The 26,363-nt window shown below is 39.7% G+C and overlaps 1 protein-coding gene and 1 pseudogene across 11 annotated transcripts in view; both read right to left on the bottom strand.

Moving 5' to 3' along the window:
* The window catches only part of LOC116559534, a 41,216-nt pseudogene extending 23,469 nt beyond the window's left edge, over window positions 1-17,747 (bottom strand).
* A 2,210-nt stretch (window positions 17,748-19,957) lies between these two features.
* CHL1 (cell adhesion molecule L1 like) overlaps window positions 19,958-26,363 on the bottom strand; it is a 203,692-nt gene continuing 197,286 nt past the window's right edge. For all 11 annotated transcript variants that reach the window (XM_032290504.1, XM_032290498.1, XM_032290500.1 and 8 more), the window contains one exon: window positions 19,958-23,866. In XM_032290504.1, the coding sequence (XP_032146395.1) occupies window positions 23,650-23,866 (217 nt within the window). In that variant the 3' untranslated portion in view covers window positions 19,958-23,649. The remainder of the gene's footprint in view (window positions 23,867-26,363) is intronic.

Raw genomic sequence — 26,363 nt, 5'->3', positions numbered from 1 at the left:
AATGCAACTAGTTTAAACCAAAAAGCATCGCCAGGGCAGATATCTGAAAAACCAAAACAAAACGAAACAAAAAAAAACCTCTATTCTTTAATTCAGAAAAAAATGAGGCATTCCAGAGCACTTTGCAATAAAAGGCAACGTTAAGGCCTCAGTCAGCATTAGCTGGGCCATTCATTAATCCATTTAACAATTATTAATTACTGAGAGCCAGGCAAGCTCCCTCTTCTCCAGATTACACACTTAAATAAAGAGAAAAAAAGAAGGCTTCCAGAGCACTTCGAAATAAATGGCAGTGTTAAGGCCTCAGTCAGCATTAGCTGGGGCCATTCATTTATGGTTGTAAAAACTGACCTTGGTGGTCATCTAGAACATCTATTAGGTGTAAGGTATTATGCAGAAACACCTGTAACTCAGAAAACAAGATTTTACTCTTTACTCATTCCTTCAGTGACTGTTTTGGCTGAGTCACTCTGAAATGCAAATTGTTACAATGAAAACATCTAACCAACAATTCTCAAACTATAGCCCATCTGCTGCTTTGATTTCTTGAACTCTTAATGATTTGATGTGGTTTCACAATCTTGACCTTGTGTTCAACTCCCTTTCGGTCACCAGTATTTTATTTTTTGGTTACCAGTGATTTGAAATGCAAATCTACCTTCTTTTCTACTGCTCCTCTCCCACACCCCAAATCCTTACCCTATGGAAGGCCATGGTTCTGGGTGTGGCCCCTGCATTCCTCTGCTCTTTCATCTTTCACCATGTGATTTCCACTTGACCCTCCAGGGTCTTAAGCACACATGTCGATTGTCACCTCTGCGCTTTTGCTCATAAGGTCCAAGGCCTTAGATGCTGCTCCAGCAAGTGTTTTCACCTGACTACATCCTGCTTCTGCTTTAAAACTCATCTCAGAAATCTCCTACTTTAGGAAGCCAGTGGTTCGAAGCATTTTCTCAGTGGCCTCATGATGGATGCTCTATGATTTAACCTTGCTATATTATTCCTTATAATTCTGCTTGTGTTTGACTCTTCTCCAATATTTACTAAGTACCTAACCAAAGATGAATAGGGCAATGTTTCTCTAATCCACAACACCTGCATAAGAAATCGTCCCAGGAGCTTGTTATAAATGCCTTCCCAAACCCTACCTAGAACCTTTCAAATCAGAATATCTAGGTACAACACGGAAATTGACAACCACTGGCATCTAGGAGGAGGAGGAATGAAGCATTACATAGAGGTCACCTGGGTCTCAAGTGTGTTGCTTCTATTTCATGCCCAAGTCAACTAGGTGATAGAGCTCAGCCCCCTTGCTAGTTTTCACAAGAAAGTCAGTTAAACTGTGCTCTTGGTGATTTTGGTATACTTCACTGAAGAAGAGGCATATCTGTTACGGACTAACTTTTTCTCTTGCTCCCCTTGTCCTTATCTCTTTCTGCATTTCCTCTTCTAGCTTCTAAAGTAGCTGCCTCAACTATATATCGTCTCAATCTTGATTTAACAATTTTCTTTCTACAAAATATACCATCCACAGAAACCAATACAGTACATCATGACTTTGTGAATGTGTATCTTCATGGTGTAAAGCCATATTTGAATACTTGCCACCACAATTTGCTTAAGGAAGAAATTCACTGGAAAAGTTTACACAGCAAAGGAAGTGCATGCACGTGTGTGTGTGTGCACGCACGCACGTGTGTGTGTGCACGCACGCGCGTGCGCATGTGCTCATTTTAAAAATCAGATATGACTTATCCTTTAACTTCAGTTGACAGAGACAGAAAAGTGAAAATTCGGTAAATAATTGACTTACACAGTATTTGACAATAACCATTCTAATTTTCTGTCACATCTGAATGTTATAATTCTTTACTCAGTAGAAGACAGCTATCAGGTGCTAAAATAAAAAAAGGTACCTAACCCAATAAAGGTAAAATCTTAGTTACATTAACCAGCAAGTTACCTATTACATTATTACTACACCATGCTTCCAAATGTGTCAAATTATAAAAATGTGTTCATGTGTTCAGCAAACATAAAATATGCACTAGAGATTTCTCTGATCATAGGCACAATCTAATACAAAAATACATTTGACATTTATAAATTAGGAGATCCACTGAGAGCCTCCAAAATAGGAAAGGGGAAGGAGTGATGATGACATTAAAAAAAGAAGCACACATAGATTCAAATACTTTTATTATTATTTTCTTTATCAGCAAAGGCTTAAGAGCAGTTTACACCAAACCAAGTTATCAGGCAGATGACAATCAGTTCACAGGTTGGATGAGTCACAGCACACAGGCCAGAAAATGTACTCATACCTCAGTCAACCTAATCGAACAGTGTACTCACACTGTGGTTTTGTTATTTTGGAGTCTAGAAGCTCCATCTACCCACTCTCCATGATATACCACCATGTTAACACACATGTACCAAAGGGCCATCTGTTCCAAGCCTAGGAAAGGCTCTTAAAAAAAAAAAAAAAGGCATGGCTGGGCACGGTGGCTCAGGCTTGTAATCCCAGCACCACTTTGGAGGCTGAGGCAGGTGACTCACAAGGTCAGGAGTTCAAGATCAGCCTCGCCAAGATGGTGAAACCCCATCTCTACTAAAACTACAAAAATTAGCCATGCGTGGTTGCAGGCACCTGTAATCCCAGCTACTCGGGAGGCTGAGGCAGGAGAATACCTTGAGCCCAGGAGGCAGAGGTTTCAGTGAAGCGAGATCACACCACTGCACTCCAGCATGGGCGACAGAGTAAGACTTCATCTCAAAATAAACAAATAAATAAAAAAATTTTTTAAAAGACCCACACTTTGTCTAGCAAAGAAAACCTACAAGATGGTGTTGCAAAACGCGGTTGTTTATCCAGTTTATGAGCTGAACACAAACTAATTTGAAGTCCTGAACTCTCTATGGGGAAATAAAAGTTGTTTTATAAGCAGGCAGAAATAAGTCTTTTGAAAAAGATTCAATTATGTAATCTTTGAATATGAAATAATAGTTCAAACACTATTTTGAACTGACAATTCAAGAATGAACTCTGATACAAGAATGCCATGATTCAGAATGCTCCATGATCATGACAGAAAAGCTTGTCACCTGTGCTGCACATTAAGAACAAAGTGGCAATAGCCGTATTCTCAAGATTCCTATTGTTTGTCCCTTCAGTCTAGATAAAATTTAAAATTTCTAGTGAAACCTCATCTCTGCCCCAAAAAAAAAGCAAAAAAACATAGTCAAATGTGGCAGCACGTGCCTGAGTCCCAGTTAAGCTGGGGGGGTTAGGTGAGAGGATCTGTGGAGTTTGAGGTTGCAGTGAGCCGTGATTGCACCACTACACTCCAGCCTGAGCAACAGAGCAAGACCCTGTTTCAAAAACAGTAACAACAAGAAAAGTTTATAGCTGTATAACTTACTGACTTCAGATAAAACCTTTTGTTAATCATTAATTTTACAGTTGTTTAGATTTTCATGTAAGATATTATATCTTAGAGATTGCATTTTATAGACTATGAAAAATTATCAAGTCATTATATATCAAGTAATGTCCTTATATAAACAAACAAACATCTTTATATTTAAAAAAATTGAGTCTGGTCACAGTGGCTCACACCCGTAATTCTAGCACTTTGGGAGGCCAAGGTGGGAGGATCGCTCGAGGTTTGAGACCATCCTGGCCAACATAGCAAAACTCCGTTTCTAATAAAAATACAAAAATTAGCTAGGCATAGTGGCAGACGCCTGTAACTCCAGCTACTCAGGATTGCTTGAACATGGGAGGCAGAGGTTGCAGTGAGCCAAGACTGTGCCACTGCACACCACACTCCAGCCTGGAAGATAAGAGTGAAACTCCATCTCAAAAAAAAAAAAAAAGAATATTGGGAGTCATTATACTTGAATGAACAGTTAACTCATTGCTATGCCTACTGTGAATTGTTTTAGTTAACATAAACTCTAATTATATATCATTTTCTGCCTGTGTATATGTAAACACATTTTAAGGGATAATATGTTTTTCTTATAGACTGTAGGAAGAGTCAGAATTCTAATTCTTCAAACAAAGAAAAATATCCTGAATCTACCTTTCTCCGATGGCCCTTCTTATCCCATAGAGTGTACACCTGAGTCTGAATTCAAGAAAACTTGTGCAGTGATGTTCTGGTTGGTAATATTTCTGGAAAGGAAAAATGTTATCCATTTATATCAGTGAGCTCTTGAGTTTTAAGGGAAATTACAAGATCTTAACAAACTCCTGTGAAATTATTCATCCTGCTTTAGAAATACTCTTCGTGTCTGGGTGGGAAGATAACTTTTGATTTTATAACTATGTCCTTGAATTAAGAATGTCTAACAGTAACTTATATTGAGCACAATGTAAGACTACTTTTTCAAGAATAACATGAGGAAAATTGTCCAAAGAGAATATTATTGATATTCAGTTGACATTTTAAAAAGTGAATACAAAGTTTGAGGTTTGAGTAAAATGAAAATCAAGTGGAGAGGAAGCCTTTACTGGGAGTGTAGCGATTTTACTTTGGGAAGTACAAAAGTGAGTGTGCTTTATACCACAGTACCTCGTGTAAGCTTAGCTAAGAGAGTGCATAAATACCTTTCCTTTCTCTTACAGGAGGATTTCTCTGGCTACGACTCTGAAAACAGGCTGCACGTCCGCATCCATGCTGCTCTGGCCTCTCTGAGGGAATTGGTTCCTCAATGACAGACCTGGAACACCCACTCTGTCCCTCCCAACCCAGGGTCCACACTTAAAAGCAGAGGACAAAGCTCTTGTGAAGATCAGCTTTTCTTCTGAAAACCACCTGTACCAGGGATACATTTTCCCAGTTAAGCTGACATATTAAAAATCTCCTTTTTTAAACATGTAGCTAAAAAGTAATAATAACGTTGAGAAGGATGATGATGGTAATAATAACTAACCACCTGGGGAGAGGGTTAAGTGATCTTGCTCAAATATTTTAGTTTTGCGATTATTTTGAAAAAAAAGATCAAATGAAATATCCAACCTAAGATCCTGTAGGAACAACTACCTTAAGCACATATCTGAATAAGTAACATTATAATGTACCTGTAAAATGGTTAACAATACCATAACATAGCATTTACATTTGTGTTTTGAAAAAATAAGTGCTTTCTAGTGTTTTACTTTATCCTCAAAACACTCCAGTGAATAACAGCTAGGATATTCTTAATTGCACTTTGCAGACAGTGAAACTCAGGCACAAAACTGTTAATTGACTTACACCAATTAATTATTCCTGTTATCAGTAGAGCAATGAATAGAAAGCAGATCTCCTGACCACCAACTGTTTTTTTTTTTATTGTAAAATAATTCATGGTAATAGGCCAGAATTCCATGTTTTACTTATTAAAAGAACAAAATCTTCAGCTGAAGTTATGTCACCAAAAATACTCATCTCTATATTGTCTACAGAATGTTTCAAAGCGATGGACACTCTTTTTCCTTTGAAAGCCAACCAAGTAGGAACAAATGTTAATACAAGATAATTTTACAACTAAAAGTGTAAATCTATTGCTAATCTATTAGAAATCCTAGTCTACAGGTTAGACAAAGGATACCTACATTTAAGAGTTTTCCTTTCTTTGTGAAAATTGTCGAATTACCAACTTTTAGAAATCTTTTAACAAATTACTTGCAAAGGTTATTTGTGAATTAACATATTTGCCTCGCTGGTGAAACACTTGCTGGGCTACACAATGCCAGGATTTAATCACCTTCCTCTTAGCTCAGGTTATTTAGATATTATAAAAGGGATTCAAAGATTTTCTTAATCCTTCATTGCTAATTTTTATTGTCATTTAATTTACCTCCATGCCCATTACTACAAACCTGTGGTTCTGAAGAATCTAAATACCTCAGTCACTTTTAACAATCTCTGCCATAATTTGGCTCAATGTTTAATGTTAGGTTTTTAAAGAAATTTTTATTGAGCTAAAGGGTATCATTTTAGAGTATTGTTTATTTACAAATTCATTAGGCTGAAGCATTATCTCATATATTAATATTTTAATATTTTTCAAAATAAAACATGAGAAAACCAAGTAGAATGTTGGCAAATTTAATCTGTTTTGACCTTGCTTTGAGGAAATAATCATAATTTATTTGAAAGAATTTTTTTTTCACTGACTTTGGCTAAACTATATTCACGTTTCTTCATCTCTGTTACTGACCACTTTTCAGTAGACTGTTTCCATAGTGTTTATTCACATTGACTTTCTTCCTGATGTGAATTTGGTGTGGATTTTACATAATAGTTAAGACAGAAGAGATTTCTCTCCGATATTCAGTGAATGAGAACCTCCAGAAATCAACAAGGGAACATTTTCTAAAAAGAAAAATTGGTGTCCAAAAATATTGGATACCTGGTTTTATTTAGACTGAAGGGAAGAACATTATGAGTCTTTAAAATACGGCTATTGCCATTTTGTTCTCTTCTTAGTGTGCAGCACAGGTAACAAGCTTTTCTGTCATGATCGTGGAGCATTCTGAATCATGGCATTCTTGTTTCAGAGTTCATTCTTGAACTGTCAGTTCAAAATAGTGTTTGAACTATTATTCTATATTCAAAGATTACATAATTGAATGCTTTTCAGAAGATTTATTTCTGCCTGCTTTAAAAACTACTTTTATTTCCCCATAGAGAGTCAGGACTTCAAATTAGCTTGTGTTCAGCTCTTGTAGGTTTTCTTTAGTAGTCAAAGTGTAAGTCCTCCTTTTAAAAAAAAAATTTATGTATGTATATATGTATGTATGTATTTGTTTTGAAACAGAGTCTCACTCTGTCAACCAGCCTGGAGCGTGGTGGTGAAATCTGGGCTCACTGCAACCTCTGCCACTCGGGTTCAAGGCCTTCTCCTGCCTCAGCCTCCTGAGTAGCTGGGATTACAGATGCTTGCAACCGCACCTGGATAATTTTTGTAGTTTTAGTAAAGAGGGGTTTCACCATCTTGGGCAGGCTGGTCTTGAACGCCTAACCTCGTGATCCACCTGCCTCGGCCTTCCACAGTCGTGCTGGGATTAGATGTGTGAGACAAGGCGCCCATCCAGGTCTTTAAAGAGCCTATCCTAGGCTTGCTACAGATGGCCCCTGCAGTACATGTGTGTTAACATGGTTGTATACCATGGAGAGTAGTTAGATGGAGCTTCTAGACTCCAAAATAACAAAACCACAGTGTGAGTACACTGTTCCATTAGGCTGACTGAGGTATGAGTACATTTTCTGGCCTGCATGCTGTGACTCATCCAACCTGTGAACTAATTGTTGTCTGCCTGGTAACTTGCTGTGGTATAAACTGCTCTCAATCCTTTGCTGATGAAGACAATAATCATCTAAGTAGAACTACTTACATCTATGTGTGCTTCTTTTTTTATATTGTCATCACTCACTCCTTCCCCTTTCCTATTTTGGAGGCTCTCAATGTATCTTCTAATTTATGTCAAATATATTTTTGTATTAGATTGTGCCTATGATGAGAGAAATCTACAATGTATAATTTATGTATGCTGAATACATTTTTATAACTTGACACATTTAGAGGCATGGTCTAGTAACAATGTAATAGGTACCTTGCTAGTTAATATAACTAATATTTTACCTTTATTGGGTTAAGTATCTTTTTTATTTTAGCAACTCATAGCTGTCTTCTACTGAGTAAAGAATTATAACTTTTAGACATCACAGAAAATTATTTATTGTCAAATACTTTGTAAGTCAATTATTTAACGAATTTTCACTTTTCTGTCTCTACCAACTAAAGTTAAAGGACAAGTCATATTCTGAGTTTTAAAATGAGCACATATGCACGCATGTACACACACACACATTTTCTTTGCTGTGTCAACTCTTCTAGTGAATTTCTTCCTTAAGTAAATTGTGGTGGCAAGTATTCAAATATGGCTTTACAACACAAAGATACACGATGGTATATTTTGAAGAAAGAAAATTGTTAAACTGAGATCATCCAAGAAGATACACAGTCGAGGCAGCTACTTTAGAAGCTAGAAGAGGAAATGCAGAAAGAGAAAAAAATAAGGGGAGCAAGAGAAAAAGTTGGAAAAGTTGGTCCATAACTTATGAGATATGCTCCTTCTTCAATAAAGTATGCAGAAATCACCAAGAGCACAATTTAACTGGTTTTCTTGTGAAAACTAACAAGCGGGGGCTGAGCTCTATCACCTAGTTGACTTGGGTATGAAATAGAAGCAATGCACTTAAAACCCAGGTGACCTCTATGTAATGCTTAATTCCTCCTCCCTGAGGCCAGTGGTTGTCAATTGCTGTGTTTACATAGATTCTGATTCCACAGGTTCTGGGTAGGGTGTGGGGGAAGGCATTTATAACAAGCTCCTGGGACGATTTCTTATGCAGGTGTTGTGGATTAGAGAAACATTGCCCTATTCATCTTTGGTTAAGTACTCAGTAAATCTTGCAGAAAAGTCAAACACAAGCAGAATTATATAGAGTAATAAAGCAAGTTAAAGTCATAGAGCATCCATCATGAGGCCACTGAGAAAATGCTTCTAACCCACTGGCTTCCTAAAGTAGGAGATATCTGAGATGAGTTTTAAAGCAGAAGCAGGATGCAGTCAGGTGAAAACACTTGCTGGAGCAGCATCTAAGGCCTTGGACCTGATGAGCAAAAGCGCAGAGGTGACAATCGGCATGTGTGCTCAAGGCTCTGCAGGGCCAAGTGGAAATCACATGGTGAGAGATGAAAGGAGAGGAATGCAGAGGCCACACCCAGAACCATGGCCTTCCATAGGGTAAGGATTTGGGGTGTGGGAGAGGCGCAGTAGAAAAGAAGGTAGATTTGCATTTTAAATCACTGGGGACTAAAAAATAAAATACTGGTGACCGAAAGGGTTATGAACACAAGGTCAAGATTGTGAAACCGCATCAAATCATTGAGTTCAACAAATCAAAGCAGCAGATGGGAATGATTTGAAAATTCTTGGTTAGATGTTTTCATTGTCACAATTTGCATTTCAGAGTTACTCAGCCAAAACAGTCACTGAAGGAATGAGGAAAGAGTAAAATCCTGTTTTCTGAGTTACAGGTATTTCTGCATAATACCTTAGACCTAGTAGATGTTCGAAATGATCCACCAAGCTTAGGGTAAACAACCATAAATGTCACCGATTCCAAAAGCCATGATAGATGAGGTCTCAATGTTTGTACTTAGGACTTTTTAGTAGTTCAGTTCATTATGCCTCTGACAGCTAAATGTGTCCTCAACCAAGCCATCAGAAATCATGACAGCCTCATCTCACTTTTATTTATGTTACCAAAGTGGTGCTGGAGGCAAGTGATGAAGGATGAAAGATAGCATTTGGAGACCCACCAACACACTCAGTCTAAAAGCATTTCTCGTGTGTGTGTGTGTGTGTGTGTGTGTGTGTGTGTGTGTGTGTCTGAGATGGAGTCTCATTATTTCTCCCTTTTTAAAGTGTGTAATCTTCCCAAGAAGAGAGAGCTTGCCTGGCACTCAGTAATAATTATTAAATGAATTAATGGATGGCCCCAGCTAATGCTGACTGAGGCCTTACTATTGCCTTTATTGCAAAGTGCTCTGGAAGCCCTAGTTTTTTTTTTGTTTTTTTTTTTTGTTAATTTAAAAATAGGGCTTTGTTTTTTTGGTCGGATATCTGCCCAGGTGATGCTCTTTGGTTTAACATAGTTGCTTTTTAAACATTTGAAGATGGATCAAAGTTAAGGCTACGTGTACTCCAATAGTTATGATAATGGTGTTATTTAGAACCCTGCCCAAATACCTGAGCCTAAATGAGTGAGAGAGCAGAGAGTGGACGTTTCTAAATGAAGCAACATTCTTTGGTAAAACTGAGCTGAAGTTACACACAGTAACTCCTTGACTTGCAACCTGTTGCTGATAGTGTACTTTGGGGGAGGATAGATGTTGTCTGATCTCAACTATGGAGAAACAGGAAGTTTCGGGATTCATGCTAAACTCCCATCACACAGGTGAGTTTTACAAAAGAAAAAAGTAATTATTTATAAGGCTTTGCTTTTCTTCATTCTGAGTTACAGACATCGTGCCAAAATTATTTCTTCGAAGCTAAGACCTGTCATACCTTATGGCCTCAAGACTCTCCTCGAGCGAATTAGCGAGCCATTCTTAAAACCAACCCATTAAACATCACCCGGTTTGCAGCAGTTTATTTGAAAGAACTTATTATGTATAAAGGTTTTTTTTTTTTTTTTTTTTTTTTTACATATTTGCGGATTTGAAAAAATAAAAACATGTTAAGTTGGGAATTTTGTGCATCTGTATTTGACATCCTGTATTAATTCTTTCAGGGAATACTTCTCTGGATATAAAACATATATATACATATACACACATATATATTTAGGGACACACTCTCACTCAGGCTGGAGTGCAGTGGTGCCGTAGCAGCACCCTTGGCTCAAGGCATCCTCCTGTCTTTGCCTCCTAAGTAGCTTGGACTGCAGTTATAAGTCACCATGCCCAATTAATTTTTAAAAAATATTTGATAGTGGCGGGTCCTGCCGTGTTGCCCAGGCTGGACTTGAACTACTGGGTGCAAGTAATCTTCCTGCCAAAGCCTCCCAAAATGCAGGGATTAAAGGAGTGAGGAAAATTGGATTTCATAGTAATCAAGATTCAAATTATAAGATTACTTAAAAAGCTGTATAAATACTTTTGTTGGATGACTTTTTTTTTTTTTTTTTTGCAATGGAGTCTCATTCTGTTGCCCAAGCTGGAATGCAGTGGCACCATCTCGACTGCAACCTCTGCCTCCAGGGTTCAAGCAATTCTCCCACCTAAGCCTCCCAAGTAGCCAGGACTTCAGGCATGCACCACTATGCATGGCTCATTTTTTATTTTTAGTAGAAATAGGGTTTTGGCATGTTGGTCTCCAACTCCTAACCTCAAGTGATCTGCCGCTCTGGGCCCCCTAAAGTGCTGGGGTTACAGGTGTGAGACCGTGCTCTTTGCCACATTTTTATTTATCATTTTTTTTTCCTTTTTTGTGTTTTTGATGGAGCCTTGCTCCATTGCCCAGGCTGAAGTGCAGTGGTGCGATCTCAGCTTCCAGCAATCTCTACCTCCCAGGTTCAAACAGTTTTCCTGCCTCAGCCTCCTGAGTAGCTGGACATGCCTGGCTAATTTTGTATTTTTAGTAGAGATGGAGTTTCACCATGTTTGCTAGGCTGGCCTCGAACTCTTGACCTCAGGTGATCCACTCGCCTCAGACTCCCAAAGTACTGGGATTATAGGCGTGAGCCACTGCGCCCAGCCCAGATTTTTATTTAAAGCACTTAACCATCCATTTTAACCCTATTGGTGTAACTGCAGACCAGGCTGGAGGACAGGAGATAGGTGTCTCTGATCACACTTTCTGCAGAGAGAAGTTTTTCATAGATAGTGGTCACATCCAGCACATTTCAGACACTGGGATATAGTGCCATATATTTGCTTAGAAAAAAAGTGTTTCGTGTGTATATATGTAAACTTCTAATATCTAATGTGAACATGACAGTACTCAGTTGACAGAGAAACAATGACAAAGTCAGGGAGAAATAAGGAAAGGCAAAGTTTACATAGTGAAAATTTGGGAAGATCACTATAAACAAAAGAGGATATAATGGTCAATTCTCACAGATGTACACATTTAAAAGAATGGCAGGAAAAAGCTTTTCACAAAATTTTGTGAAGAAGGCATATGGAGACTCTTGCTAGTGTGGGAAACAACTAATTCTTACCACAACTGGCTGGCCAACATTTTGGAATGATCATAGAGAAAGAAGAATTCAGTGAGTTGTCAGCTACTTCTATACTGTCACTTTGGTGATGTTAATAGATAACCAAGGTAGAGAGAAATGAGGAGTAAGAACTAGGAAAATGTGAAAATCATGAGGCTTTGGGTCTGCAGTGAGATACCCAAGATCCTGAATAGCAAGGGTCAGCACTGAAAGGGCAGGAGAATGAAGCATCACGGTTCAGGAATATTTTCTCATCTACTCAGGCTGCTTTCCTGCAGGACCTGATGGCATTCTCATTTCACACAGGAAACAGGTCTGGGACTTGTAGGTTTAACAGGTAGTATCTTCTCTTTGGTGAAACAGAACTTCCCTTTCCTTTTATGGATCACAATTTTAAACAAGAATGTTCTTACCTGTATTACCCTACATGCTCTGTTGGCCAAGGATTGAGGCCCTCTCAGACTTTCAATGACTTCCAAGATGTGGAAATGAACTATCATTTGAGCACTAAGTCAGCTGCCCCTTATTCTGGCCTGTCAGTCTCTTCAGCAGGAAGCTAAATCAGCCTCAAGACAACACTAAATGTTAGCACTTGGTGACATGGGCAAGAACTAGTGACTGGTACTCCTTCATCTCTTAAATATCACATATGAGTATGAAAGATGTGTTTCATAAAAGTACTCGGTGGAAATGCTGTATCCTCCAAAGTTACTTCTAAACTGGTGAGTCTGCTGCCTAGCAGCATTACTACCAAGCTGCCTGTAAGCATGGAAAGCAGGGAGATAAGAATATCCCTGCCTGTATCATTTGTTTTTGTTGAGTACTTCATTCCGGGATTTTTCCTAGAAAGAGCCCCAGTTGTTGGTAGGCCTCATCATAAGACTTCATCACAGGACCACAGGATACTGTTTACCTATTTTCCCAGTAGCTTTGAAACTTCATGCACAGTCAGGCAATACAGAAGGTAAAAGAGGAAGAATCAGACACGGGAGCAAGTTGTTTTCACTTTTCTGTTGTGTCTCATCTTTTTACCCCTTTTCCACAGTCTAGAGTCTTTAGCCTGGTCCCTAGCTCCATCCAGAGCCATGTTCATTGTGTCATTTCACTATTTCACTCACATATGCCCATCTCCATCCAAAGCAGCTTATCCTCTGAAGCTCTTTCTTGAATCCTCTGGTTTTTCTGCAGTTTTATTAAACATATACTCACCACCGTGTGAATCAATGAAAGCTCTCCATTTCTCAAGCTTTTTAGGAGAGTTTCTTATATTAATCCAAGTGAATCTTTAATTGATGGGCTTTTAGAAACTCAGGCAATATTTTAAGGCCAGAGAGTCAGTCCCTTAAATCTACCACTTAGTATGTGCCAGGAAAAGAAGGGACTAGGAATTAATATTTATTAACTGTTTTATACTAGACAACCTTGTGAGATAAATGACATCATTGCAATTTTACATAAGAGAAATCTGAGGCTTAGGAGTGATTTAAAAACTTCTAAGTTCTAAATATTAATAAATAGGTAGAGTTAGGATATGAACTCCCTAGTAGTGTGGCTCATGTTCTTCCCACTCTAGAGTATGCAGCAGTCTAGGATCCCTATGGAAAAATCTTAGATGCTCCAACTCAAGGAGCGAAGGCAGAGGAATTTGAGCTCCCTTTTCCCGACACTGTCTCCTGCTATTTCACTTCTTTCTCCCTGTGAAGGCACTTGTTGAGACCTGCATGTGGCTCAAAACCGGCTTTGCTTCTCCTCACACCTACTCAGCACAGGGCGGCCTGGATGCTCCAAGGCAAAGGCAGTGATGGGGCTAGGTGGGAGCTCTGGCAACTGCTTATGAGAAGCAGAGTATCAATATTTGAGGTGCCTGTCTCAAGCACCTCAAATTGGGTCAAGAGACACACCCATGCCATCAGAATGGGAAGGAGTGATGAGCAACAAGGCTTTCAGAGCTCCTAGAGGGCAGCCACCTCCTGGGCTGCACTTGCTGACTGCAAATAAAGGGGAGCTGCTATACCTTTCACAACTTGGACCCCACATAACTCCAGCAACCGCAGGAAGGCCAGGAACACCTGGAGAGGAAGTCCAGTTATTACCCTTCTCTACCCTCTCATGCAGACAGGCAACCGTGTAATCAATTTTGGTGCAACACAAGTGCTGGATAAAGGTCAGGATGGGATGCCGCAAGGGTGCAGAGGGGTCATACAACCTTTTTCCAGAAATCTGAGCTGTGTCTGGAAGAGCAAGGTATACCTGGCTGGATGATGCAAAATATTCCAGCACGTCTAGCCTGCAAGGGACAAGGGGAGCAGGACAGGAAGCAGACAGGGCCAGATCACAGGACACTGGAGGCCAGGCCACCTTGCTGAGCTTTATCCTACACAAGACTGGGAGCCACAAAGGGTCTAAAGCTTGGGGTGAGATCTCCCCTGAAGACAAGTATCTCTGGGAATCTGATGGATAGCTTCTGGGTGTCAGAGTACAATCTGCATATTGCTGAAGGAACCTGCCCCAAAATGGCTTTGACAGGACACATGTGAATCCTTTTACTGTAAAAGTTCTGTAAGACAGGTAACCAGCACATGATCACACCCAGACTCTGCAGCCAGGCAGCCCAGTTTCAGCCCCAGCACTCCCCACTACTGCTGCAAGACTGGAGGTGGGCCACTTCATGTCCCTGAGCTCTTCCTCCTTCCTCTAAGGGAGACTGGAAGGACACTCCTCATAAACCTAGTAGGCAGATTAAATGAGGAGAAAAGTTCAGGCAACGCTGGGGCTGTCGGTTGGCTCACAGTAAATGCCATCCAGTATTTATCACTATCTGTTTACATTGATGTACACAAGGAAAAAAAAGTCACCTAAGCCAGTGAGTTCACAGATATTACTGCTTTGGACGAGACTAAGTGTTAAAATGACTCTGTTTGAGGTAGATTTAAATAAAGATATGAAGTAATGCCTTCTTGGAGGAAAGTCCTGCCTCTCACCTTTGTCCTGTTCACAGCAGACAGTCTGTTAACACGGACTTTTTAAAAGGATGGATTTCCTGACTCTGGGGGCTTTCTCTGTGATAACTGAGCTGTCTTATAAGACAGGAGTAACTGGCCGGGCATGGTGGCTCACGCCTGTAATCCCAGCACTTTGGGAGGCCGAGGTGGGCGGATCACGAGGTCAAGAGATCAAGGCCATCCTGGCCAACATGGTGAAACCTCGTCTCTACTAAAACAATACAAAAATTAGCTGGGCATGGTGGCACGTGCCTGTAGTCCCAGCTACTCGGGAGGCTGAGGCAGGAGAACTGCTTGAACCCGGGAGGTGGAGGTTGCAATGAGCTGAGGTCGCGCCACTGCACTCCAGCCTGGCACCTGGCATCACAGCGAGACTCTGTCTCAAAAAAAAAAAAGACAGGAATAAAAGACAGGAGTAAGTACCTTAGATATATGTAGATATATTTCTTGTGTTCTGAAATTCTTGAGCAAGAAGGAAGAGACAGAGAACGCAACGGAAAAGGGAAAAGGGTAGTGCAAACCACCAACCATCTTTACATAAGAAAAGCCCCAGCTCAGTCATCAAATTCACTTCCAGGAGGCATGACTTTCTCTTCTTACAAAGCACATACATGAATAAGTTCTTCCCTACCCAATTTGACTCCTTTCATAGGGCGTAGCTAGCATTATGCAGTTTTGAAATGGATACATTCATCTTTGCCACACAACCATTTACTTTTCTGTACTTTTTTAATACTACCTTTTCTCCCTGAGTCCTTCCTAGCCTCTTCCAGTCCCACTGCTGCTGTTAGGTAAATAAGAGAGTTACCCTGGCAAAGAAGACCAGGAGTGAAAATGGTATTTCAGGAACTAAAACAGCCTGTGCAAAAGGTCTAGACTCCTAAAATACCACGTGTTTGGAGATCTATAAGTGGTTTCATGTAACTAGAATAGAAAGTGCTTCAATGTTTCAATATTACTTCTCTCTCCCTTTAAAAAAAAAATCTTCATCAAAACCTTATTTCATTCAATATAGCCTCTTTCAATTAAGTTAGGGAAAGAAGGTAATCTCGCTGAACCTGTTAATACAATACAGTCAGCCCTCAGTATCCACAATTTCCACAACCAGCTGCGGATCAAACATACTCAGAAAAAAAGGAAGGTCACATCAGTACTAAATATGTAGACTTCTTCCCTTGTATTTCAAAATACAAGAAGACAGCACCTAGCTATACAAGGTAAATATTCCCTGGACACCTCCAACACACTCACCCACAGAGAAATACCTTTGTATGGGCGTCTCCCTGCTGTTGATGTGAGAGAGTTTTCCAGCCACTCATATATTGCCTTCTATTAACAGTGCATAAAATTGCCTAGATAATGCAAAAATTCCATGCTTTCAACGTAAAGGTAGTATTTTAGCCTACTAAGGCCGAAAAGGAAGGGGAAAAAAGACGATTAAAATAAACATCACAGGAGGCTTCAAAGCAGGAAGTATTGAAATACGCAAGTACCTTAATGATCAACTAGAAAGAGTAAATTTGACTCTACAACTCTCTCCATCCTTCTCTCATACAACACAAACTGGTAGTCTAAAAAAAATCATAGCACAGTATACAAAATATTCAGACCTTTCTTTTCCTGAGAGCTTAAAAAGTACAAAAGAGAAACTGTGTGACAAGTAAACCTTTGAAATCCTTCATCAACAGCCTTTGATGAAACTCCATCTTAAAACCAGACTGGTGCTTTAAAACCGAAATGTTCTAAGTAAAGCGAAGTTGTTTTTAGTTTCGGACCAAAGTGGGGGGAAATCGCCAATTTAAAAGTAAAAGGATTTTAGTGAAAAGTTCACAGTACTGAGATATTTGCTTTGCCACTCAGAAGGTGGAAGCTCTGCTGGGTAGAAACCGCCATTCTTTGAGGTCTGAGACTTCAGGCATCTCTCCCTCTCTCCCCTCTCATTCTTACAGACGCGGCCTCTCCATCACAGCTGCACATCGGTCCTCTCATTCCAACCAAACCACGGCGTCTCCCAAGTGGGAAAGCTGCTAATCAACATCCTTACGGCTTGTCATCAATCAGACTGCAAATCACAAACTTGCTTCCTTAACCCGAGAACAAATAGTCCAGGTAGCCAACGAAATGAAGGTTCCTTCCACCCCCACAGGAAATCTACCAGGTTTCAGTTCTTTCGCTTTTTTAAGACAAATAAAAAATTAACTGAACACACGTGTTTTCCCACCATTCTCAAGGCAGAGAGATGAGTGGGCAGAGCTGGGCTGGCGTTTTTAAATTCCTGCACAGCAAAGCAATTGTTTTCCTGCACAGCAAAGCGGATTCGCCCTGGCCGCAGACCTAGCCCGGGAGGTGACCTGGGGAGCAGAATTAGTGACCGACGGAGAGGGAGGGGGCTCCCGGGGCCGCAGGTCGAGGCGCGTGAGCGGGTCACGAGGCGCGGCGCGGCGGGGTACAGGAGGCGGGGGCGCGCGAGTCACCTGTATTGTTGGAAAAGCTGGTCCGACTCCCTGAAGCCCTAGTTGAGCAGGACGTTAATGGCAGCTAGGGCCAGCTCCACGTCCTGCAGGGGCGCCGCCGCCGCGCAGAGCCGGCCACGGGCGCGCGACGCCCTGCACTGGGCCGAGGCGAGGTCGGGAGCAGCTGCTGAGGCCCCGCGCGCCCAGAGAAGGCTTTACCTGCTGGAGCCCAGCAGCAACGGGAGCAGAGGGACAAGGGGAGGGGAAAATAGAGCAGGGAGGGGCCGCGATTCCGCTGCAGCGCAGCGGGGAAGGTGGGCCTCTGGACGCAGCCGCAGGAATTACTCCGCAGCGCCCGCCCGCTCCTTTCGCGCCCTCCGAGGCACCTGGCTCGCGCGGGCCCTGGAGCGGAATCCGTTTCTAGGTGTCTCTCACCTGCGGAGTCGGTCCCCGAGCGGCGACAGCCTTTGCTTCCGGCAGCCCTCGCGCCCCGGCCCCTTCCCCTCCCGGGTCCCCAGGCAGCGCCATCGCCCACCGCCCCGGGGCTGCTCGGACACACGCACCCGAGGCGGGAGACCTGAGTGCCCCACTTCCCCGAGGGGGCTGGACCCGGGAGTTGGGGGGAGGGCAAGTAGCGGAGGAAGAGCGCTCGTGCGGGTGTGGAAGGAAAGGGAAGGTGACTGGAACTCCGCCAGAGACCGCAACGCTAGCGCGGTGCGCTTCATCCACGAGCGACTGCAACCTCGCTCAGCCCGCACCTGCGACCCCAGACTTCCTTCCGACCCTGGGACCGCCCCCTAGGACCAGGGCAGCCAATTCCTGAGGAGGTGGGCGGCGGGGGCGGGGCCTCTGACATCTGCTAGAGAGCTCCCAGGACCCCGGCGCCTGTAACTGCAAGGAAGAGCCCCTGGATCCGGATACCACCCACTCCAGCCTGCCACCAGTGTTTGCACAGTGGGGCAGCGGGAGAAATGGAAGCCTATATGCCATATGCCCAAATATTTAAAAGTTATAAATTAAGCTGCCAAAGTGTGTTCTGTTCTCACTGCCAATTATTCTTGCAAAGCTTTGGCTTTCACATGACCACATGTTACAAAACATCAGAGGTGACTGAATGTAATCATCACAGAAGTCTCACTATTCTAATGATGGGCTGGTGATATCTGGATGCCTAATATTCTAGAGACAAGCAATTCATAAATCATTTTTGTGATTTTCCATAAATGTATTTCCTCTAATTTAGCAAAATCCCTTAATATGGTGTTGCAATCAAGATTATGTTCTTAATGCCAAATTAGACAACATTCCTTGAGTCGCTGTCATTCTTGGAGTGTAGCTTATTAATTTCAACTTGGAGAAACTTTGCTGAAGCATTTATAACAATATTGCTGGAGCATTTATAACAATATCGATTTTTAAAATGAAAGCGATCCTCAGGTTTAGAAATAAGTCATGAGTTTCCACGTTAGTCTGTGACCGGTATTCTTCATACCATGCTGGTACATATGAAGCAGCCGTGTGTATATAAAACATCTCTATCATCCTAAATGCAGTCTACTGACTTGGAGTGGCAAAAGAAGAGAGATGTCCTGGCATAGATTCTGGTGTTTGACAAGGAAATACAAATACCAACTTAAAAATGTTAAGCGTAGTTGTTTTTGAAGCCACTTCTAATAAAAACTTTCTGTTCTTTTTCAGTTTCCCAAAAAAGTGAATGAAATATAAGAAATGTGTGACAGTCATTTAAAAACAACTGGCTTATTTGAATTACTACTTTTTAGGTTTTACACATTCAACTGTTTACACAATAAAGCATTGATTGTTTTCTTCTATAGCATGTCTTGATCACATATCTTAAAGCCAACGTGCTTGTAAACATGATCAATAAGTTGGCATTAAGCTGAAACTCACCTTTCTTTAGTATTTCTAAGAAAAGGTGAAGGAGTGAGGGCATAAAAAATTACTATTAATAATATAATGAATTAGGATTTTGGAGTTAAACATCTCTGGGTTTGATTTCTAGTTCTAGCCCATGCTGGTGATGCTCATTAAGTTAGTTAACCTCCCGGTCCCCTGATTTAAAAACCAGAGAAGATTGTTTGAGGATTAAATGTGATATTGTACGCAAAGCGCTTGGTATAGATTACATGGTTTTTATTTTTTATTTTTGTGGAGAAGAGGTGTCACTATGTTGCACAGGCTGATCTTGAACTCCTGGCATTAAGTGATCAACCCACCTCATCCTCTCAAAGAGCTGGGATTTCAGTGAGTCTCCATGCCCGGTCAATTAAACAGTTTTTAAAAATCATGATTTTCAATAAATTGTCTACTTAGCCAAATTGGGTAACCCAATTCTAAAAGACCATGTCAAAATTATCTACTAGCCTTATTGAAAATATAGCATATTGGACATTTTCTTGAAAAGTGACATTTCTATATTTTTATTAAAAATGACCAGAAAAATATACATTCACCTTAAATTCATATTTATCATAAGTATAAATTTTATTGGCATATTGTTTTATCAATGTTGATGATATTGTATATTTATAAATCAAAGTAATTGAAATCAAAATATCTTATTTATATCTTATTTATACTTTATTAAATTAGATTTCATTTATAGATATTCCAGGATCAGAGACAACTGAAGTAATTAAGATTAATATGTAAATTCTGATTCCTCTCAACTGTATAGAACAGAATACAAACATTTTTAGATTACATGAAGTTGAACTTTTATTTGGAAAGTTGAATTTCATGTATAATGAAAATATTTTCAAACACACATAGTCATAAGCATATTACAAACACCACCTACAATACAAACACATTTTAATAAAGTTCTACTGTGAATATTAATCCAAGCCAAAAGAAAAAGGTAGTCAGGTGAACCTGTTCTACATACCCTTAATCTCTTTTGATGATGTAATCAAACAATTTAAGGTACAAAACAAAGAAAGCTTTGGCTCGACCCTACTTATTTCACCATAGGAACACTAGGATATCTACTACCACAGATACAGGTAACAAACCCAATCCCATTATAACCAATTTAAAATTGTTACAAGAATCATATCTTAATGGTATGTAAACACACTTAGGGTTTCAATTGGCAATTATGTTTTAAATGCTTAAAAAAGCACACCAACATTTCTCATTATCGTCCTCTTTTTAGCTTATCTCTTCCATGAGTATAAAATAGGAAAAAAATATTATTTGAGACTTTCAGCATAATTCCATTGTGCTCTACATTTTTACAAACATGGGTGCATCTAAAATATCGATGCCTTTATACCAATAGAATAAAACCACCAAATTCGCATTTTTCTTATAAATACGCATGCAAAATCAGTGGAAAACACTTTTGTATAGCAAAGACCCTGCTTAATTTTCTTCTGATTAATAATTTTCAATGGCATGTGCAAATCGTACTGCTCGCTAAGCAGTAGATTTTCTGTAGACTTGTTTATAAAAATATATTTATGTGTTCACAGGAAAAGAGTTGGTATGTGGGGGTGACTTTTAGAGACATAATTAGATTAAAGGTTTGCTTATGAAGTTGAAAGGCATCTTAGCTTTTATCATTTTCAAATTTTTCTTCATAAAAAAGAACACCCTGTGACAAAGATAAGGTAACTGAGATTATTACTAGCACTTTAGAGTTGGGAGAGTTTGAAACAAAAAGGTTAAGCAACCTGCCTAATGTTTATGTACAAAATCAGTGCTGGAACCAGGAAGAGAACTTGGATTTTCCCAACCCTTGGACAGTTCTCTAGGAACTCATGCCCACCAACCATCCTTGAGACTATATACAATCAATTACATTAAAATAATATTGACAGTAGACTAGAGAAAGTTAGTGTAAAGCCAGTTAAGAACAAAATTCTCAATGTTGGCCGTTGCCTTATCACTAGTGGGCATTTTGCAAACAATCGTCACCAATTTATAATTACCATTGCACATCGTGGACTCCGTTACTCATTTTCTGAGGGAAAGTAATGAAATCCATTTGAACCTACTTGGATTTATTTTATTTGAAGCTTATTCTGATTCTTAAAATATACATATAATTCACAATTAAAATCAGGGATACTCATAGACCTATTCTTTCTGTGCTGAAGAGTCCCAGTAGTAGCCAAATAGTATTGAGGAAAGGTAATTGTGATAGCAAAACAGTCATTATTAAACCTCATTTTTCAGACCCATAAATTTTAGCCACTCAGAAAACCTGAGTGGGAACAATCTTGATTTTCGAGGCAGCTAAAGGGGAACATGAAGTGTAGGAAGTGCAAATATTTCAGTATTTGTTTTCACTTCTGACTTAAAGATTATTAAATTCCTAATTTTTTGACATTGTTTCTAACCTGCATGACTTTAAAAACCATGTTTTGGCTGATGACAAAGAAGAGGAGATAGAATCATGCCAAAATTAAACTTGAATGTCATGACCTTGCCCTCCTCAGTAGCTGAGCACCACAACTTTCTCCCAGATAAATCAAACCATGGTGACTGTTCCTCCAGAAAATCTGAACCTTAGGCATCAGAGGAGGATGGAGCTCGAGTTGCACTGATGGATGTGTAGATCCTCACACTCACATGGGGTAGACACCACGATGCCTTCCCCCTTTGAAATGTTTAACTGCCAGGAGTGTGGTCAAAACCTGAGCCCATAAATTATAGTTTTAAAAAAGACATTCTTTTCCTGTCTATGCATTTTGGAGGACACATGAGGTTCAAAAGAACAGGTAGGTATTCCATGTGTATTCCTGCACTGACCATGATAAGTACCCCAAGGTTTGGTCTTCAAGAAATATAAGGGGTTACATAAATCAAAGTTGAGGATATAACAATATACCAATAATCACAGTTCAAAAACTAAAGTAAAATCTGTGAGTCAATTTCACTTAAACATAGTTAAGTATTTCAGGGTAAGATTAAAAACTGTTTACATAAAATGTCAAGTCGAATGTTGAACTTGACCGACATGTATGCATCGTCCTCCATATTGTTTTTAAAACATGTTCATGTACAGTTGTAAAAGGACTGTATCACAACTGCTAGAAAATAAATTCCCTGAATTTGTACTGACTTTGACAAAAGGAGAATATAGGGGAAACAATTCTCACCACAAAGATGTCTAAAATGCCACATACGCAAACGTGTAGGAATTTCTACGTAAACAGTTTTTCTTTTGAGGGGCTGGGGTAGATGTACATTCAAAAATAAAAACCTATTTTGAAAAATATGAAAACGTTTCCCTCAATATTTACATGAGACTTTATTTTGAAACCGTTGAAAGAAAGCAATATAAGAACAAAATTCAAATGCTTTATACAAAGTCTTCAGTTTTGGAGCCTCATGTTATTAGTTGTAACTCTGGAATGATGAAAAACAGTATCTTACTCATATATTCTAGCTGTACAAACATGCCTGTTAATGTTCCTTTTCTCACTTCAAAATAAAACACATCTATATTTTAAATTGTGTAAATATTAACATAATATGTACAACGTATTCATGAAATATATGCAAGCATACCATTATGTAAACATAGAAAAAAGGTAAAAACAGTCAATTTAGAAATGAAGATATTAAGTAGATGTAGCTGTTAGAATCCAGAACAATGGGCACTTTCTGTCTGTTCTTGTGTAAAACAATCTTTTGAACACTGCTTCCTTTGCAGTTGAATTTAGTCCAAGAAAAAAACAAACACAGACATAAAAAGTGATGCTTGTGGATGTCAAAACTGACAGAAATTTAAAAAAGATCATGTTGAAACTGAAGAAGTTATAATTCTGTTTAAATATGACCATCTCTGGGCAAATAGGAGCTCAATAAATACTAGTTGATTATTCACCTAAGACTTCTGCTACTAAAGTTTAAATAATAAATTTAGACTGTATATATTCAATGAAGTGTTTTAATAAGACATTCATATTCCTTTTTACATTTTAAATAACCAGTTTGCTTATGGTTTTTTAACCTGTAGTGAAGCAAAGTCACCAAGCCAGTTCTCAAAGACTGAATACCAACGTGCATATCGAGAAAACCCCACAAGGTAGCAACATCTATGCAAGCACACTGAATAGTAAAATCAGGCAAAACGGAGTATACTGAATGGGGACTTTGGATTTAGTTGAGGTGTATCTAAATACAGGATTTGTTTTGTGTTTTGCATTTTGAGCACCTGAAAACAAAAACAAAACATAGGCCTGAAGTACTTGGCATTTTATATTTTGAAGGCAGTGCTATTTTTTTTTTTCACCATAATTGCAGGATATTAATTCTGGATGAAATCTTCAGCCAACATGTTTCTATTCCTATATGAAAGTTCTTGCTCCCTTGAACAGATAAATATGGAAAATTGGGGTGAACTGGTAGTGTTGCTTACATATGTTGTGTTTATGCCCGAAGTGGAAAAGTTGCTGTAGAACTTCCATTGCTTTCAACAGATCCCTTCTCCTTAGATCCAACATAAGCACCAATAAATGATCCGTCTTCATTGAATAGACCATGGTCTCCCTCTCCGTATTCCACTAAGCTGTCAGCACTTTCAGTAGGCTGCATAACCCTATTAATGGACCGAAGGCTTCCTTTGAGAGGCTTTTCATCACTGTCGCTAGAAAACAAACAAACAAAAAATAGTTCAACAAAATCTAACACTCATATTCACATAAAGCAACACATTCATAAGTGCTAACAGATACTCATATTAGCATTGAAGGGCATTCATATTCGCACTGAAGACAGATACTAAAGCCCACGTGATACTAACGCACGTTAACAAAGTTTACAAAGTCTATAAGCACATGTTTACAAAGTCATAAACAATTTGCATCAAAACAAGTTTTCATTATTCACCACACTTCTGCTTCCTTTTAAAATTGGCAACTTAACTTTTGTAGGACATGTGGGATTCAACATGTTAATGTCCATAGTGGCTGCTATGGTCTGAGTGCCTGTGTTCCCCCAACCTTCCTATGTTAAAACCTGATAATCCATGTGAGGGTGTTAGAGGTGGAGCCTTTGGGAAGTGATTAGGCCATAAAGGTGAAACGGGTGAGTACCCTTAGAGAAGAGGCCCCAGAGAGCTGCCCTACCCCTCCCATGATGTGAGGACATAATGAGAAGGTGCTGTCTGTCACCCGGAAAGTGAAACTTTGCCAGACATTGAAAATGCTGAAGGCCAGGCGCCGTGGCTCAAGCCTGTAATCCCAGCACTTTGGGAGGCCGAGGCGGGTGGATCACGAGGTCAAGAGATCGAGACCATCCTGGTCAACATGGTGAAACCCCGTCTCTACTAAAACTACAAAAAATTAGCTGGGCATGGTGGTGCGTGCCTGTAATCCCAGCTACTCAGGAGGCTGAGGCAGGAGAATTGCCTGAACCCAGGAGGCGGAGGTTGCGGTGAGCCGAGATTGCGCCATTGCACTCCAGCCTGGGTAACAAGAGCGAAACTCCGTCTCAAAAAAAAAAAAAAAAAAGAAAAAGAAAATGCTGGCACCTTTATCTTAGGCTTCCCAGAATCCAGAGCTATAAGTAAGTTTCTGTTCTTTATAAGCCTCCCAATTGATGATATTTTGTTACAGCAGCCCCTAGTGGACTCAGACAGAGAACACATGCAATTTCCCTTGCTTTTGTGAACTTTTGGAGATCCTGGCCTCCAAGTCTTGATCTTCTGTCTTTACTTCTGATCCTTTTGATTCTCTTATATCCTTCCAAAAAGTTTTCTTTTAAATATCAATCATATTCCGTTTTCAAAACCAAATAACTTTCTTTAATATAGTTAACAACTCAAGTTCGTTACATTTTAAGACAGAAAGAAATGGCTGGTAAGAACAAAAATAAGTATACTATATTTAGGGTAGGAGTTTTATTCATGAACAGAAGCAACTCCATTAGTAAAACGCTTATCAAATGGTATGATCTTCTAAATTTTGGATCAAGATATTTTTCAGTACCAACTAGTATTACACTATGAAGCTATATATCATATAAAATGATTTTATAAAATTTGATAAATGAAGCATTTGGAATGTAATTTAGATGAATATATATCACTTTATAATTTGTGGTATTCACCAGTGCTATTCATGGGAATAAAGCAGGATGGTTTAATCTGTGTTATATGCCAACATGGAATTTTCTTTAGTTTTAAAAAAAGGGAGCAAAGGTGACATGTGTCCCTTCCAAGTGGAAGATTTAAAGCCAGTGCTCAGTTTGCTATATTCTATTTTCTCTGCTGTGGCGACCCTGGATCCTTATCTACCAGCCAGTGCTCCTAAGTGACTAAGATGAAAATTGCAATCTCTGTGGGACACACAACTTAACAAAGAAAATGCTTTTGGGGTTGTTTTGACAGCAGCATAACACAGGCTACCCTGACTGATATGATAATTGGCTCTTGAATTAGGATACTGCAGTTAAAGAAACAAATCCAGAAAAAAGATAAGGCATTGGCGGAGGAACCAGGAAATGAAGAGTAAAGAAAAATATCAAAAGGAACTACTATCAGAAGCTAGAAGGATTAGGACTCATGTTATGCAAGAGCACAGCATCTCATAAAAGTGTCTCCTGGGATAATGTGGAAAGTAGACATTTTCCTGATAAATGTGTAGTTTGGGGGAAAGAGGTTGGAAAACACATCAACTACTATAAAGGGATGCCACAGGAAATAATGCAGGGGATGATGTTAGCTATCTTTAAAAAGCAGCAGCAGGGTGTGGGGAAATGGGTTTTTAGACAAGGTATTATTTTTGTTTTCTTGCCTGTAAAACTGAGCTAATACTGTCTTTCAAAAGTTTTCTTTTTTTGTTTTTTGAGATGGAATCTCACTCTGTTGCCCAGGCTGTAGTACAGTGGCATAATCTCGGCTCACTGCAACCTCCACCTCCTGAGTTCAAGCAATTCTCCTGCCTCAGCTTTTGAAAGGTTGTTGAAGGTCCTCAATGATCATTGCCTCATGGAATTTGTGCCTTGTGTAATCTTCTTCCCTTGGGCTGTGGGCTAAACTTATGACTTGCTCCTATAGAATACAACTAAATTGATGGGATATCACTTCCAACATTAGGTTACAAAAGGACTGTGGCTTCCAGCTTGGGTGCTCTCTCTTGCTC

This window comes from Sapajus apella, unplaced genomic scaffold (assembly GCF_009761245.1).
Source record: "Sapajus apella isolate SASKATOON/1434 unplaced genomic scaffold, GSC_monkey_1.0 scaffold23, whole genome shotgun sequence".
Classification (NCBI taxonomy): Eukaryota; Metazoa; Chordata; class Mammalia; order Primates; family Cebidae; genus Sapajus; species Sapajus apella.
Note: the sequence above shows the minus strand (reverse complement) of the source record. Positions and strands in the feature narration are given on the sequence as shown.